This window comes from Cyclopterus lumpus, chromosome 11 (genome assembly GCF_009769545.1).
Source record: "Cyclopterus lumpus isolate fCycLum1 chromosome 11, fCycLum1.pri, whole genome shotgun sequence".
Lineage (NCBI taxonomy): Eukaryota > Metazoa > Chordata > Actinopteri > Perciformes > Cyclopteridae > Cyclopterus > Cyclopterus lumpus.
Window position 1 is genome coordinate 13924600 of NC_046976.1, and position 19170 is coordinate 13943769.

The following is a 19170-nucleotide window of genomic DNA, read 5'->3' on the forward strand; positions in this document are numbered from 1 at the left end:
TCACTGTGCAATGCACGGCCCTAAAGATTGCCCCTCTGTCTTGCTGCACTGACCCTTCCCCCTGATAAAATGTAGTTGCAAGAGTAGAGGTAAGTGGTGTGCGTGAGTGTTTGTATATACTCAGGAGAGAGGTTGAGGGCGAGATTCGGCGCCTGAGTATCATTTCTTCTGTCACGTCTACCGAGTAGAAAACCAAGGTCGGACTCTTCTCATACCACTCTCTTGTGATCCATGAAAAACAGCTGCCCTAGTGTGCTCTGTGTTGCTTTGGCTTGCGAGCATAAAAAAGACCAATCGTGGACACTGATTTATAATACACCTCCCTTAGTTCCTCGTCAAGACCACCCACCCATATCTCTTCCGATCCTTTACAGCGTCAGCATGACGATGTTTCTATGGCAACAGCATACCACTGCAGAGGCAAATGTGAGCAGTCATCGATCTGTACGTGTGACTGTGTCATGTACATACGTATCACTGTTGTAATGTGAAAAGTCTCGCTGTAAAATGCCAAACTGGGATGGATAGATATTTGAATCGATATTTTAGGCAGATCTGTATCAGAGGGAGACGGGCAGAAAAATAAATAATGGCTGGGAAAGGTTAATGATGTGACACATACTGTCAGAGTTCAGTTTAGATCTTTAGTCTTACATTTGTGTTTTATAAGGATTATAAGCTTCTCCTTGGGTGATACAATTCTTCCAACCAGAAACAACGGAACAACCACAAAAAAACATGTTTAACAACGCTACTGATGTTTGTACACGCTTCAAAAACACTATCTATCTAAATCTTAGCACATTTACATTGTGTTCAGTTTATCACTTTGGCCCAGACTGAAACAGCTTAGTAACTATTGGTTTGATAATAAACACTGTTACGATGGCTTATTGCAAACTCGTGATCAGGCTAATGCTGCGTGGTAATCTTGCATGCCCATGCTTTGAATTAATTGTTTTGGCCATCCTTGCATTGATTGCCCTTTCATTGGCTTTGCTGGACTGTAAATCCATCAAAATGCTCATCTTGTTATGGAACCGAGAGAGAGGCAAGCTGAAAGAGAAGACAGAGGGTGAGGGGGTGGAGGGCAGAACGATAGACCGAATGACTGTGCCGTGTGGGAGTTGGAAGGTTTGAAAATATCTAATAAGAGAAAGAAAAATGGGGGAAAATGGGCAATTTGAGATTGAGAATGAAAGTGTAACAAAACAAAGCCAATTTGGCAGTTTGGATGTCTACAAGGGCTTGTGTTGATCTGTGTATGTGTGTGTGTGTGTGCGTGCGTGTGTGTGTGTGTGTGTGTCTGTCTGCGTGTGCAGGTGTGAAACAAAGTCAGCCTGTGGAGCTGAGAAAACTAGATTCTGAATCCATTTTGAAGGCACACAAATGACCTTGAGGCCTCATAGCCAGAAAGACGCTGTCCTGCACCAACCTGATTCAACTACTCTTCATATCTGCTGCTGAGAGAGCGAGAGAGAGCAAGAGAGCGAGAGAGAGAGAGAAGATGGAGTGGGTCTGTCTGTCCAGTAGCTTATAAAAAGTCCATTATGGTACGCTTGTATCAGTTTGGGCTCTCCCAGATGGACCCTGGAGTAAATGGACAGCACCAGAGAGCTATAATCTCAGATTTGATATACGGCTGAGAAATAGCTCTGTGTGTGTGTTTGTGAGTGTGCGTTTTTAAGTGGGAGCATTCAATCATATATGCTGCACTGAAAGAGCTGACAGTAGTCAACTGAATACATTTTTTGCGCCACTGTTCTGTCCATGCCATATACAGCTGTTTTACCATATTACCATATGCAATGCTTTGTCAAACACACACACACACACACACATACATACACACACATATACGTACTGTCATCCCAGCAGGCTTAAATCCCAGCTCAGTCTGACAAAGGAGCCTGTGGCTCTAACTGGCTCTGCCCCAATCCTATTCCCCAGCCCGCTGCTTTGTATGGGCTTAAAACCGCTTTACTGCATGACATGACGTTTATTCATCAGCCACATATTTACCTCCTTATTGTGTAGGTGTGTGTGTCTGTGTGAGTCTGTGCCACGTCGAAGCACACTTGAGCTTTGGTGTGACTGCTAATGTGTGTATTTAGATGCTCAATATGCTGTGTTCATGTTTTCACACTAGTGTGTGTTCATCACGTGTAATCCAGCGCTCTTTGCATTCGAGTTGAGGAAGCCGACAAAAGCCTCTGCCTGCTGAGTGATAGCGCTCAGCGGGTTAGGAGTGGCACTTTTCCCTTCAACATGCTACGTTATCAACAGTTTGTTGAGGGCAAAGAGAGAACATCATGTCATTTTAACGCGAATGGGTACAAAAATGACACGAGGACAACTGTGCGGTTGCACTTCACAGAATGTTTTATCCTTTGTTCTCTAACTGAACAAACATCTCTAAACACAGTACTACACATGACCAGTAACTCCTAACATGACACTAAGTCTGTTACAATAATTGTGATTAAATAGCCTTCATAATTTCTGATACATATTGACTTTAACTTGTTCCCCCGAGATAGTAGGAGACAGCTGAAAGGGGCAGACAAAAGCAAAGTTTTGGCCTGTTATTTTTTTTCCACAGTTTTACTTTTGTTCTTACATCAAGTGTTCTCATTAAATCAGCTCAATAGGTGCAGAGAAAATGCTTTTAGCAGACCCTTGACTGTGTAGACTCAAATGCCCTTACATCCTACATCCTATATTGATGACGACCTATCATTGTATAGTGTGCACTGCAATGCAACTATAGCAACGGTGATCTCTACATTTTTCAGGGCAATATTATAAAAGGGGTTTTCACGTCACTTAGACTTCTGTCAGATGACACTAAAGCATCAGCACTACTACAAGGAAAATATCAAACCTCTGCTCGCAATAAGTCATAGGATTATCGACCCAGCTCACGATCGGAAGTGATAGCCAGCTACAGATGGAAAATAGATTCCCCTGGAGATGGAGAAAAAGCTCAAATGGGTGGAAAAAAAGTAGGGATGAGAAAGTGCAAGAAGATTTGATGAAGTGTGCGATGATGATTCCATTAAAGTGCGCTCCACAACATTAAACAATATCAGGGGGTTTGTAAAGGTCAGTACTCTCAAGTGGTTTATCCATATTGATCTTTAACTTCGATTGTGCAGGACTCTGCACTGGTGTCCATCTAAAACCTCTTTTGTGCCGTAGACCTGTGGGCGAGAGAGAGAGAAAGACAGACAAACAGAGAGAGAGAGATATGGAGAGAAATGTAATCCTCATCGGTCATTTTATGTGAGGCATTACTCGGTCCTGCTTCACTGACCTCTGTGTCACAGAAGCACAGAAGCAAAAAATATAGACCCACACACAAGGCTTAATTTAGGCCCAATTCTGCCAGAAAATGATCCAGAAACTCCCAGATCGGGACCGGCACTTCTTTTGTCATCTTGTTAAAGTTCGGAGTATCTTGTCTACCATTGATTTCCCACTGACGTTAGTCACGAATCCTTTCAGTAGGCAGTGAGACCGTGAACTCATACCAAACTCACTTCAGTGAATCAGTGGGGTTAGCGGCTCATGTTTTTCTAAGAACATGGGCTGCTGGCTTTGTGGCACCAAAAAAGAACAGCGGGATGCTTTTGAAAAGGATGAAGAGAACTCGGCAGGCATCTCATTGCAGCCCAAAGCCGTGGCATTTGTCTGCTGAAATGATGACAGCAGATTGTATCAGCTGTAGCATGTTAGTGTTTATTTACGCTAATGCTAACTTTCAAACTGTGTAAAAACTCTCCCCAGCTGACCTTTCGTTCTTTAAAGCATTTTCTTTAAAAAGAAAGACAGGCTAACTCTTTAAAAGGGTCTTAAATATGCACATGATTGCTACAAACCTAATAATGATATATATATATATATATATATATAATAATATATGATCAAACCAAGACTAAAGCGCCATGTAGCGTGCAGTTACAGTTTCAAAACAATGAATGGGTAATTGCTGTTTGGGGGAGGGTTTAGGAGATCAACTAATAATTCTATACCTCAAACTGACCCACTGCTCAAACGCAGACTGGCCAATAATAGCATAACATCAGCCAGCTCGGACCATGTTTTCCAGAAAACTTTAATGCCAGGAGCACACTGCGTTTGCCACAATACTGTCTTGCAAATATTAGGCAAAACAGTATTGAAGAACAATTCAGATTTAGTCGGTGACATGTCCTACATATAGACATCAAAACTTAAGTAATGTTGCTGGTATGATGTCAATATTTAAAAAGATGCATGAATTAGACCTTTCTTTCTGCTTTTCTCTGAAATAGTTTTTTTCTCTTTTCCAAAATGTAGACACTATTTACTCAGGGAGTGCAGTTAGTGGCAGTGTGGGCTCGATGGTAGCCCGACAGCTTGACGGAGTCGCAGCTGGGTTGGCAAGTGTCAATCATGTCAATTGCAGTGAAGAAGCTGGAGAGGACAAGGAATATAGTGAAGGGTTTGTGTTTGAGTTAAACTCAATTTCTTTTTTTTTTACCATTTTCTGCTGTCTTAAGAGGACGAATGCTGTTGTGGTGGAGATGACAGTAAAAATGAGTGAAGTATAAAGCCAGAGACTGTGGAAATATAAGCCACAAATATCTAGGATCACTTTATCTGGGCACAACATATTTGGTGTAAGATGTGACGGTAACACCGGCAGCTAAGCATTTTTATTGTGCACTGACCTGAGTATGACTAATACAAAATTTAAATCTCAGAGCTGTTGGTATGTGCATCTCTACTCTCATATTGATTTACACATTAAATTAAACAATATTCCGTTTTTCTTAAGCAATGAGGCGATGCGGCAAAGTAAAATGGTCCCTATTGTCTACTAAAATACTTTCCGCCCGCACCATTTGCTAATTTCCGTTTGTTTCAAAACAAAGTGAAGCTAGCAACCGTCACATGCACACATTGGTAATGTATTGTACCCAGGGCTGTAGCCAGCTGCAGACCGTATCTAGACAGCACACAAACAAAATAATGACATTGTTCGTGTCGTCAAGTATTTCCCTTTGGCCTTTTAAGCAAAAGTGGTCTCTTTGAGAACAACGGACAAGCCAAGGAAGTGGGTGAGAGAGTTAGACAGTAAAAGTGAAAGAGCAAGAGCTTGAGGATATAAAAAGAGTTATTTCTGTAAAAGGCCAAATTAGAGGGCTGTTTGCAATGGCCGTTGAGCAATCATGTCAGACCCTTTGCACAATTCCAATAAATTCATGTTTGTGTGTATTGGGACGCCTGGGAGGATGTGCTGTGCATGCATGTGTTTTTGTTCTTCCTCAGGTCAAACCTTTGATGGGAGCTAATGCGAGGAAATTTCAGTATCAATCACTTTTGCACCCTCTAATCTAATACACGCACACGCACCAGCACATTACATGTAGATAATGTACCTTAGATACGCTGTACGTCTCATCTGCTTTGCATGAATAAAACGACTGCGAAGGATCCCATGGGCAAGAAGTACCCAAGTGAAAAGGACCTGCTGTATCAAAGATTGTTTCCATGCCGAGGGAGTTGATTAAGTCTTGCGTCGCTGAAACTAAGCCTACAAATCCATTTGCACAGATTCAGAACAGACTGCGCTCATGCCTCCATATGTTTGTACCAATTGAGATAAAACCGACTTAGATATGTTGCATGATTTTGCTTTCTCCGTACTCTCTCTCAAGGCAATTGTTCAGTTTCAACTAATGCTCACCATTTATTCAAGATGTTCCACTTCAGATCAGCCCTCTGGTTTATCAGATACAGGCTTTTATCCTGTGTAGCTCCATGTTATTTATATTTGTACTGTTTCATAACCAAGCGAAAAAATAAATAAAAATAGCATACTTACTTTGCTCACAATTCACTTTGCATTTTAGTATGTATATTCTTATTGACAATTCATTGAGAGTCAGAATAGACTTCCTCCTGATTTTCTGAGATTATACTGCATACTTCACATTCTGTTATCTGTTCCTGCACGTTGTGTGCTGAAATGTATCAGCGTGTTCTTTAAATATTCTGTTACAAGGAGCAAGCCAAGGAATTGTAGGCGTTTGTATTTTTATTTTCCAGAGTCGTGTTTTGGATGTATTAAAAAAAACGTGATTTTTTGACTCCCCAGAATGTACAAAGTGGATGTCATAAGGACTTATTTACTGCAGCTTTAAAACCAAGTTTCTGGATGCCGTGGCAAAAGTGCATGTAATAAACAAACTAGACATCTTACACATTTGGCTTCATACTGGAATTCATATATGTAACTGTACAATTCAAAATGTATGGGAAAAAAGAGAAATATCTATCTTTTCTCGATTTCAGACCCATATGATGATGATGATCTGAAGGTGAAAACCCAGAGACCTCGATCAGCTGACCAGCCAGGTGTGTTTCAGGCACAAACTGGTGAGTAATGTGGTGTGTGCATGAGTTCACAGCCTGGAACAGAAGTCCCCCAACTTGACGTTTGACGTTTACGTATGTGTAACTAAAAATAAAGAGTTCCTTCACATTATCATTATTCATTTACCTTCTGAAGCATGGCTGGACTCCAGGACAGCTGTAGTTGCCCATTCACATGTGTGGATATGTGTGTGTCTACCTATGAGTGTGTGTGTGTGTGAGACTTTAAAAGCTTACATAATTATTGGAAAAGAGAACATAAATTATTCATGACATGAAATATATGATGGATGTCACATGTATGGCCTTATACATACATGACATAACATGGTAGCTGCTTCAACCACAGAAGGCTAGATCACACAGTAACACACACACACACAAACACACACGTGGTTCCATACTACCATTGCATAGAGGAGGGACTCCCTACCGCGAGGGAAACCCCTGGCTCCATCTTGTCCTTCTCCTCTGCCGCCTCCCCCCACCCCAAAACCTCACTCACCCCCTCCTCCCTTCTCCCCATTCTTCCATTCCTCCAGGCATGTGTGATGAGCTTAAGCCCTGACTCACGGCATGTTAATGAAGATGTAATGCGATTAACGGACATGCAATTAATTCGATTTCCTTCTTTGCCATGTGATGACGCCTCTATCAAAGGACACGGCGCTAATAAACAATTTAGAAAGAGCGAAGCAAGATGACTTCTCACATGGTTTTTCGATTTTAAGGGCGTATCTCGGAGGTTACAATGGGACTCTCTCCTCAGCTGCCTGGAGAACTCAAAACACACAAAGATGTCTGAACACCCAATCTCTGCCACTACATTAACATCCTTTGTTTGCCATCATCCATATGAATATTCAATCACGATTTAATCACACTAAGTGAAGAGCTTGAATCAAATAGCATATCAACCAGACTAGTATAGTATGCAGGAATAACATATATTGGGTATCGATATAGCATTACAAGCCAAGCCGTGTCAAAATGATACACTGTGAAAATCTACCACAGAACAATATAAGTGAAGCTCTCATATATATCCAACAAATGATAATCGTGTGCACTCTTAACTACAACCTAGGGTGGAAAAAGAAGTGGAAAAAAAGTCCATAAAGCTAAAGACTAGTTGATTATTGTAACCACAAAGCCCTCTTATCATGTCAAATAGTCCCATGCTTTTCTCTTGACAATTGTATGGCTTACAATTTTGTTTGACTTATTTTATTTTAGTAATATTGCGGTGGTGTCACAAGCATCCAAAATGATTTTTTTTTAATGTATTTCAGTTGATTCACAGGAATCAATAGAACAAACATGTTTGTGCAAACTCAAGACGAGACTTGATTCCTGCTCGTGATCATATGAGAGAGTGACAGGACCTCTTTAGTGACTGCGTCCCTTAGCTGGCGTCCATTGTCTTAAAGATGTCCCTAATGTAGGCTGCTCACAGCATGTATAGCTACGGTTCATATTAGACACCACGGGGTCCATCTCTCAACGAGCCCAGAAGAGCTGGCGGTCCACAAAGTAGTTCACAGGCTTTATGGTTTTAAAATAATTATTTGTATTATTAACTTACAGAAATAGTACTTGCAATAGCCTAGTCCACCGTCCACCTTCTTTAGCCCTCTCTGTCACTCTCAAACAAAAGCACAGCAAGCGTGGCGGTGCTGCTCGTCTCCATAATTGTCTCCCCATTCTCGGTCCAAAAGTCAAAATGTATTGACAAAAGACATATGTAGTCATTCACAAAATTCACAATATCTTTTTATGGAACAAAATAATCTTCAATCCACATTTCTTCGTGTTTAGCCTCTCCAAAAGCAGAATTCCCATTGTGGCCAAAAGCTCTCAACACACAAAGGGAGGCAAACACATGTATCGATGGTCTGGCAGCATTCTATACAACCACAATAACACAAAACAATATAAAACTATATTTTTTTGTTTAAAACAAGCGTCCGCTGTACACACTAGGCTGCATTTCCTAAAGATTTTTGGTTTTTTTGTTGCTGAACAACCAACCTTAAAGTTCCATCTGCGCCTACGGCTACAACTAAAAACACCTTTCTCTTGACCTTGTTTTGCTCTACCTGACTCGTGGAAACATCATCATCATGAAATTGGAATCATTGAGAATCCCCCTTGTTTCTGTCCACCTCCGTCTCGCTCCTCAGGTGACCCTGCGGCAGAGGAGTGGTCACAGTGGAGTGTGTGTTCTCTTACATGTGGGCAAGGCTGGCAAGTGAGGACGCGGTCATGTGTTTCCTCTCCCTACGGGACACTTTGCAGCGGAGCCCTGCGGGAAACTCGCATGTGCAACAACACCGCTACCTGTCCGGGGGAGGCGGGGAGCACAGGCTCAGGTACGTTTACCACAATCTGAAATGGCAGCCTCTCAGCATTCGCTGAATTCAGTGGCACTTAATGGTTAGTTGTGTTTTCTAACAGCAAGAATGATGAGGGTTCAATATTCTGTGTTGAGTGTACTTTTTGCCATGTATGTAGTAAACGTGCAATGGGGCCACAACATGCTTTGACTGATTTTTTTCCAAATCTGTGATGGACTGGTGACTGCAGTGCCATCCTACTACTCACACGACATGCTGGGATTTGTACCCAGGTTGTGTGATAGCAGGAAGAGATTAAAAGTTGAGAAAAGAAAAGAAAAAGGTTGAGCAGTGTTGCAAAAGTGATGACCGAGTACATTTATGAATATGCTGGTGACCTCAGTTTTGTATTGTTTTGTTTCATAAATAGGAAATTTGACTAAATGCAGCTTCAAACCATTCATGCTCTGCTTAGCACATTACTCACCCATGCAGCATTCACTTTATCTATTTACATGTGATAAGAAAGCTGAAGAAAATATTGACCAACGGCATAATGAAAATAATGACACTTCTGAGGAAGGTAGGCGGCACACGCACACACACACACATCACATGAGTTATGTTCAGCCAAAACATAATCTAACCATAATGCAGCAGAAAAGGGAGACAGAAATTCATACTTCCTAGATTATCTTTCTTTAGCTATATACACACACATGTATGCAATGTAAATTAAACCTGCATAGCTTTAACAGCTTTTGCTTTTGAGGATTTTGTTTTTCATTTTAGATGCAATGGCAGCACCAAAATATATTCAACCAATCAAATACAATTGTCATCCGCATACATGCTCTGCCATTCAGGGTGAATGTATTCAACCACATATGCTCACTACACAAAGGCAAGAGCACAATGAAGAGCACCTAGTTCTTCCTTCCTCTGCAACATACAACACAATCAAGCCAGATCACTTCACTGAGGGAACTTTTGCAATACTCATCCTGAATAATGTTGAGTTCTGCTCTGGTCTGATTGCCAGGGTAAGTCTTTACGAGACGAAATTGTGAAGTACTGCCTGTCTTGCTCTGGTTTGATTGGTCATACTGATTGCATTTGAACTGGAATCCTGCATTGGCACTGACTCTCTCCTGTCTGTAACTCTGTCCCTCTTCTAATACACCGCTTGTGCTCAGTCCCCAACCAGAGGATGTCAAAAATGCACTGCTGATTGGTAAAACCGCAGTAGGTGAATCATCGAGAAGAAGCGAACCTCCTAACCCCTCATGCCATATTAGCATTATTTAACCTGCAGACAAGCAAAGGTAGCAAAGATGTTTTTTTTCAGTTCTATTACTATACGAGATGAGCAATACAGGTTTTCGAGGTAAAAAGAAAAATCCAGGGGTTGAGATCTCTGTACCCTGCTCCACATTTTAGCTTAAAGCTAGCAGTTTGAGGCTTGAAGATTTAGTTGCATTATGGACAATGTAGGTACAAGGATGAATGCATGGGATAAAAAAAACTAGGTTGAGATGTTTAGCTTGACCACTAAACAAAAAGAAAACCCACAGTGGATCTTTTTTTGGAATAGGAATCCTCCTGAATCAAAAAGTCTGAGCCAGATATGATATCTGTCTACACCACCAGCTTTCCGCACAATACGATGACAACATGAGTGATGGCTGATGTCCTGGTTGTCTGACTGGGCCAATGATTGGGGCCTGACCACGAGCCTGGCTCAGAAACATTAAAAAAAGACAGCCTTGTTCCTTGACTGCAAGAGAGGATAACGCATTGCCATCTCTTCTGGTTGGTAGACAATGGGGTAGTCGCTAGGCTAACCTCTCTGATCCCAGTGATACCTATGGGAGTGCATCACATAAAGATGGCATGAATGTCCTGCATACACAGCCATTCTAATAATGACAGTATTACCTTTAAGAAGAGACCATAGAATTAAAAGTAATGGCCATAACTTCTCTGGGAACAGATAACTCAAAGCAAACATGGGGTGTAGTCAATGGGTTTCAGCTGCTACATTTAGAGAGCCCCATCATTGGACAAGCCCTTTATGTCCATTAGTTACTTAAGAGTTAGTGGATGAGGAACTTATTTGTATAGGGAGCAGCATCTATGTGGTTGAATAGGCTTGTCCTGATTTACTGTGCATATGTGCACATATAAGTAACTAAAAACTGGTATATACATTCAAATTAGACTAAACCTTCCTGTGTGGTGTCTCATTGTGAGTGCTTATATGGACTCACCCCTTAGCAAATATGTTCATTAATTTCTCTGTGTACCACATATTGTGTGCGTTTATATGTGTACATTTTGCATAGGATGTATGTGTGTTTGTGATATTAATATGTAGTTTTCATTGTGTTGTGGGTGTTATAGGGCTCCATTGCTAAGTGATCCTTAATTATATATATATCCTAAAATTCAATTCAATGCCTTCTATTTGCATTTTCTCTCAGATGAAGTATACTTCATTGCGTGCTTTTACATCTGAGTTAGGAGTCGGTCTGTGTTTACTTATGTTTCTCAACTGCCCCCTAAAAGAAGAAGAAAGATACAAGAAGCGAAAGAAACATTTTCTTTCCTGGTTGGTGTGTATGCTAATCTTGTTTTTATGCAAATGTGCCAACACGATTTGTATGTCTAAGTGCCTCATTTTCCATTCAGTGTCGATATAAATATCCTCAGCCGCTCCTTTGATGGAATATTGGTTGCTGTGTTATGTTCCGTTTATTATTTCATTTTCCCCCACTTCTCTGATGTTTCCTGACGTGGTTCTGGAGGGCTGTAGGGGCACTCCTGGGATTGCCTGAATGGGATCACACCAAATTCAAATAGACTGAACATGAGGGGGTGGTAGCAAGCATACATAACGGTGTTAAGGAACTTTATGTGGTAATGATAAATTAATAATTAATAACTACGTTGACTTAATTTGGGGTAGAATCTATATGTTTGTTTGATTTGCTGGTGGATTCAAGCTTTGTATTCTCCTTATTTTGGTAAAAAAACAAATATAGTACAGTACACAGAGGCAGGCACACACACACCTACACACACAGACAAACACACACACAGACACACACACACAGGCGCACACACACAAACACACACACACACACACACACACACACTCGCACTAAAAGTAAACTTCCAATCCAGTCACGGAAATCACAATATTGTACAACACTATTTACTCTGACACTCTCAATGTAAATAATCTTGCCAATAGGTTAAAAATGTAGTATACATACACAGGCGGAGTGGATTTTCAACCATAATTCTCAGAACTTATTGGTTTATCTGAATGGTTTTCTTTAACGCAGATCCTATTCTGTTTCGTACTAATGCAATCACAAACATACACATACGCATACTTAATTGTGGTTTGCCAGAATGTTCTATTCTGCTTATTACCATTTTATTTGTGTTAGGACTTGGAAGTGCTGGTGTGTTGTGAGTGTGGGTGGATATGTCTCTGGGCACATCGTTTTTACATGTGAGTCAGGAATATGTTTGTCTGCAAGAGTTCGGGAACATCAAAGAAAAGTAGCTTGGACAGAAAACCAATGAAGTGAAAATTGACTTTTTTTGTCTTCTATTTTTTTCATTTGGTAAAACTCCTAAATCAAGGTGATACAGATAATCAATTGTACGTAATGGTCTGGCACTTGACAAAGCAAACTAGGCAGTAATTGGTCCGGCAAATTAACTTTTTTTTTTTCCTTCAGAAAATATACTGAAGAAAGGCGTTCATGCCCCAAAGCGTGCAAAGTGGAGTAGTACCCACTTGTTCTATGTAGCTACTGCTCATTTGCCATAGATTCAGTGACATTTAAAACATGGAATGAAACAATGGTGCATTATGAATACAGTGTGTCTGGGTCAGTGCGTAGCCAAACGTTGAAACATCTCACTTCCAATAATCAGTCAAGCAAGAGACTGAGGGTGCATTCAAGGATGTAGTCATAAACTCGTGGCAGAACCACGCAGATGGCGAACACACAAGTGTACACGCACACACTGCCTATTACATATCATTTTGAATAATGCAGCCTATGACCCCAGATGAAAATTGCCGCTAATGATGGTAATGCTGAGGATCAATATGTTTCATGTTATTTCACGATGCATTCGCAAAAGCTAAAAATAAATAATCAAAAGTGAATATCTTTATACATAATGCATCATTACATGTGAGTAGATCAGTTAAGTGCATAGATTTTAAAGACGTGTTTGGAAGTCATACAACCTTATTATGCATATGCTTATTCTCTGTGGTGATGTGAATGTGTGCTCTGCTGAATGTGTTTGAGGTTGAGCCTGAGCATTTTATTCCCCCATATCAGAGCTTAATTGCATTTTTCAGCTACATCATTTGAATCTAAATCTCACAGATTTGAATTTCTGGAGGTCATAAACTTGATTTTTTTGAGACACAGGTCTGTCAGTTTATTATTTAATAATTTTCTTCTGTGTTTGCTGCTGTAAACATGCTCTTTTCATCCTCCCTCTGCGACGACAACCCAGATGCAATGCACTCCCTGTTAATGTGCACAGATGAACTAAGAGACAGGCTGCAATATGTTAATGTTAATGTTAATTGCCATGTGCTTCTTTTTTTATGACTGGAAATATTAATGTATGGATTTTCCAGGTCCCCAAAAGGTAGTGTAATACAATCTTAATCCCAGTATCTGAAGACATTTTTATCATGTTTCTTGCTTAATTTTCTTATCCGCTTTTACCCTTCCTGCCATATCCAATTGATCATTTCTCCTTTTAATGTGTCGTAGTCCCAAAGTTGCCTCAAGCGGGATTTTATAGGCTAATTGATTGGCTTTGCACAATCAGACTTCGGATACACTTCTATTGGGTCTGAGAGATGGAGATTTGATTTGGATGAATAAGTAATGTCTTACAATCTTACAGTGTTGTTGTAAAAAAAGAAGAAATCCTGCATTAAAATACTGCCTTTCACGTCTCTAGCAACTGCTCCGCAAACACAACTTTACAAGCAGGTGTTACTAAATTGCAATTTCAATACTCACAAATCTTTATTTTGTGGCTGAGTCTGTTGAACCATGAAATAGTCCATTTAAAATAAATTAAATTGTGACTGGTTGTTTGTTGTTGGCTCCAGTATGACTCACAGATCCCAAACTAAACATCAACCCAAACAATACTTCACGTTGAGGACCATATATATATATATATATATATATATATATATATATATATATATATATATATACTAGTATGCTACCCCGGCTGGTTATTTAGTCATAGTTATTACCATAACTGTTGTAACTTAGGGTGTTTATTGTATTTTTTGAGAAGGTCATTTAAAACAATTGTTAAACAGCATACTAGTATCTTTTAAGATATATTGACCATATTAGGTATTAGCAGGCTCACATTATCTTTGGCAGTTGGTTCAGTTAACGTTGCACCCTTACACCTAATAGTTAGCAGGTATGAATATTCAGTAGTGTGTAAATCTCTACTTAATACTTACACACAAGGCTTCTGTGAGTTTTAATTCAAGAACAACTGGTGCAAAGCTAGAAAGTGAGCTTACTTGACGGATGATTTCATTAAAATGAACAGTAGAGCAACAAAATGCGTCACAAATCTTTTCGCTTTTGCTCTCTGCCGCATATTGCAGCTTTGTACAGAAGCTAAAGACGCACACTGATACCATGTTTTCTGAATTTAAGGATATATCACTATTTATGTGCTCCCCATATCTGTGGACTTTTTAATACCACCGTCTTCTTCTTCTCTCTGAGCCTTCTACTCCTGCTCCTCTGAGCCTTCCTTCACAGAGTAGACTTAATTATTTATCGCCATGATTTATTTAGCTTTGCTCAACACAGGAGCAGCAATCTCCATCCTGCTGTCTCTAACTTTCTCTCCCTTCTTCTCTCTGTACCTCCCCGTCTCTACATCTTGCTTTCTATATCTTTCTTCCAGCATCTCTCCAAATCCTCTCCTCTCTCTTTCTTCCATCGCTTTCAACATAGTTTAATCTCCTCTGGTATCTGGCTGAACATTTCAGTTTTTTTTCTCCAAATATCCTCCTCCATTTCTTGGCCTCTGCGTTTTTATGTTTCAAAGTCTTGAAAACTTTATGAGCACAAATATTTTTTGTCTTTCCTCAATCCTGTTTATAATCTCACACGTCCATCTGTTTTTACCCCCCCCTTTTTTCGACATTCATTAAACAATCCAATCAGTAATCTTTTCTTTCTTTGGAGTCTCCTGTTGAACATGTCTTTAGTATTCTTTCTGTCATTATTCCCTCTTATCTTTCAGACATTTACGAATTATCTAAGCAATTATTTTTGGCACAATCTGCCAGTGTCACATGGCTGAAATGTTCATTATCTGCAAAGTCCTCCTCTGTTCGTTTATTTTATTTTGATGTATTTCATTGTTGTATGTTGCTAAATTCGGGTGAGATGTGCAATAAAAAGGAAACGAGAAAGAAAAGAAAGACAGATGAGGAGAATTTGTAATACTTTATTTTGTTTTTTTCAATCGATGGAGTCTTTGGATACTTTGGTTCACTAATTACTGAAAGCTCTAATAATTTCCAAAGCAAATTAACCACATTAATTTCCTTGTGATGGGCCGCATGACTTCAAATGCCAAATGTCCATTCCTTTCCTCATTTTATTTCATGGAGCAACATATAAGTGCAGAATCATTGTCAGTGTTTCTTTTCCATTGGAACTGGAATGGTTTTGTGGAGGTCAGAAAGTAATCTCATTCATGTTTAGTTTTTTTAAGGAATGTGCTCAGACTCATTTAATATCTCAAGTTTCTCTCATTCTCTAACCCTCTTGCCTGCGATTGGATGCTCCAACCCCTCCCTTCCTCATTCCTCATCCCCATGTTGTGCGTTTGTGGGTGTTTGCAGTGCATGGGCTGTGGGAGGAGTGGTCCTTATGGAGTCTGTGCTCTGTGACCTGTGGGCGGGGCTCCAGGACGCGAACCAGGAAGTGTGTGAACGAAAGCAGTACCGTGGCTTGCGGAAGGCCTGAGATTCAGACAAAACTCTGCAACATAGCAGTGTGTCCTGGTTAGTACCATCCTCATTTACATGACACACCCAGTCTCTCACTCTTTGCTTCTCCGCCTACTCATGCATGGCATTTTTCTTTGTTTTCTTCCAAATCGCAAGAATCAAAACTCAAAACAACTGGGTTACTCGTAAAGCTCTTACATGTACATGCATATGCAATTATATGTTGTGTTTTTCCACTATGCTGCATCCATGCCACATCATGCACACTGTAATAATGTGGAGCTGTTGGGTGGGGAAAACCATTCATTTCAGACTCCCACAATTCTGAGCATAGGATATTGGTAATTTCTGACAGCTGACTACAAATCAGTGACTACAATAGTGTCTACTAATTGGTGGCAGCAAACAAATGGCTTATGATGTGTATTCTCAGCTGCCTTAAAAGATCGATTTCCAACATACCGTTTCACATGTGCCTTTACTCAGTGTCCCCTCAAAAGAATGCCCTTTGACCTGTTGGAGGGGGGGTCTGCTCCTGTGTCCAGAGTGTCTGTGAAGAGGCTTTTGTGTGACCACATCTGCAGGGGGCAACTCTTGATATAGGATACTCGTTCGTGCCTGGAACATGTTTTGCTTAGATTGGAGGCCTCTGCATGACGGTATGATATCTCACGCTTTGATGTATGGTGCTCGCCCTTGGGTCCGAAACACATGTGTTTGGTTTAGAGGCTCCTGTGTGTTATTCCCAGTTTCTGTCACAATATCGCCTCTATAAAACTGGCTGCCTTGCATGATCTAGTCAGACTCTCCATTGGACTGCGAAGTCTCCGAGCGATCTAGACGCTCGTCCTGACCTGTGATTCCTCTCTGTAATAAACTCTATTATAACGGAAGATCAGTGTCCGCGGAGATTCCTTCATCCTCATTCTTCAACATCACAGCCGTTTAAAAGATACAACACTTGTAAGACACCATTGCTGCAATTACATCTTAATAAAATGCCATATCGAATGCCATAAATTCAGCTAAATTCAATGACTTCATCTGCTGTAATGTATGGACAAACTCTTTAGCACTAGTCATTTTGTATGTGTTCATGTTGTTTTTATTTAGATTTAGCAATGTTAGTTGCTCAGGCTGAAATGTCTCAACAAGTATTAGGTTCATTGTCATAATATGTTGGACCTACAGGCCGAAGCCCAGCTATGTTACTGATTCCCCTGAATTGTTCTCTCGCGCCACCATGAGGTGACATTTTTTTATTAAATTATTTTAACAAATATTTTGACATACATTTTGCCAAGATATTTATCTCACCCATCAGGATGAGTTGTAAAAAACGTGGTTATCCATTTCCCATCATGCAATACAATACATGTCATTTAGCTGACGCTTTTATCCAAAGCGACTTACAATCATGTTACATTCATACACTTTAGACACAGCTACAGGGAACAATTCAGGGTTAAGTGTCTTGCTCAAGGACACATCGACTAGGGCGGGGATTGAACCAACCAACCAACCCCCTGATCATCAGATTAAAATGTGTCCAGTAGGCCTACTTTTGTTTATGGACAAATACCTGAAGAATCAATGACCTTCCCATCAACTATATATGTACTTTGTTGGCATTCTAAACTAAGAGAGTAAATATCCCAAACAGTTGCCTGCTGAAGCAATCACCATTGTGAGCATGTTAGCCTGCTGACATGAGCATGCAGCTCAATGCGAGTCTCTCCCAGCCTCACCAAGCCGCTAACGAGGCTGTTTACTATCAGTCTTTGTCATACAGTTTGCTATCTTCCTCTCCTTTTTCTAGTTTGTCTGATATTTTAGGAAGGAGTTATCCACTATGTGCTTCCTTTGTTAATGAACTGTGACTAATGTAGCACACCCAAAAAAAAATATACAAATAGCTAATTTATGTTTACGTGTGACAATGTTTGTAATGGGAGTAACCTAGAATAATGCACGAACACTTTTAATCTTAAATATTGGGAACGTATTACTGTTTTTCTCACTTCCATACTCATCTCTGGTCACCCATGGAATTTTCACCAATTTTCTTCACTCGGCCATCCTGAGGGGTCGTAACCAGGCAAAGCCTTCTGGTTAGAGTTCCGTGCTTCCTCCATGGTTGGCTTGGTTTAGATTGCTGAGCCGTCCCGCAGTGAAGCTCTTCAGCTTTTGTCTCTGAGATTACCTGTTAGGCCTATACCTAAACGTATACGTTGTCAAGAACAGCAATAAGTCACTGGAGCAGCCTCATCTAATTCTTTTGTCAAGTGTACCTGAGGACTTTATTCCAATCTGGCTCAGACTGTCCAGCTGAAACATCTTTATCAGGATGCATTGGAGGGGAAAGGACCGACCGGCGAATGCAATAACATCTCAATAGAGCAGACTCTCAAGAGACAGATGGGCAGGTTTTGACCAATGACTACCACAGCCTATCACAGAGCAGCTTTCTAGTTGAAGATGTCAACTCATCTACTAAAATGTAAATGCTAAACAACCTTATTCTCAGTGACTCATTCGATAGGGCTGAGTTTAAATGTAGCCCAAAGGAAAAACCTTTGGCATTTTAAGACTTAAAGTACACTTGAGACTTATGCTTTGCCACTGCACAATTTACATTTTAAAGGGTCCCTTTAGAAGACCACTTACTTTGAAAGCATTGACAATAGAAGGGAGTATTTATTTCAGTGATGTCATTTAAAAACGTGCTTTCTGTGTTGTGAATGTAAATGATTTCTACATAGCATTGAGACAATTACATTAATGGATGCACAGACACTAAAATACAAGACAGTTTATAACAAAGTTGGTGGCTGCTTTCTGAAAAATAACCTTTTTATTTCCTGAATTGATTTCAGTTTAAGTGAGAGTGTGTGCTTGTATAGTAGAGTAGAGTATATAATCCCTCACAGGCTGAGCAATTATCGCAGGGTAAGTGTTTTTCATTTATTGATGCTAAGGTATCCTGTGTATATTCATTATATGCAGCATTACACCCTAGCCCGTTCACTCTGCTCGGCATCTACCAATTGGCTCCGTCACTGCGAGCTAAACACTCAACACACACACACATATATATATATATATATATATATATATATATATATATATATATATATATATATATATATATATATATATATATATATATATTGTAACAGGTTCGAGTCTCGGGCAGGCACCAAAGAGGGCAACACACACAATTGTGAGGGCAGTAACAGTTTTTATTTATTTATTTGTCACGCTTCTGGTAGCGACCGATCCGGGCCTCCTCTACCCGCTCTCCCTCCTCTTTAGCTACCCCTGTTCTTATATGGAACACAAAACACAATTGAT

At 40.2% G+C, this 19170-nt stretch overlaps 1 protein-coding gene across 1 annotated transcript in view; it reads left to right on the forward strand.

The window, feature by feature from the left end:
- adgrb2 (adhesion G protein-coupled receptor B2) overlaps window positions 1-19170 on the forward strand; it is a 126155-nt gene that overhangs the window by 23369 nt on the left and 83616 nt on the right. The window contains exons 2-4 of the mRNA XM_034545263.1: window positions 6343-6426; window positions 8607-8795; window positions 15709-15870. Of these exons, the coding sequence (XP_034401154.1) occupies window positions 6343-6426; window positions 8607-8795; window positions 15709-15870 (435 nt within the window). The remainder of the gene's footprint in view (window positions 1-6342; window positions 6427-8606; window positions 8796-15708; window positions 15871-19170) is intronic.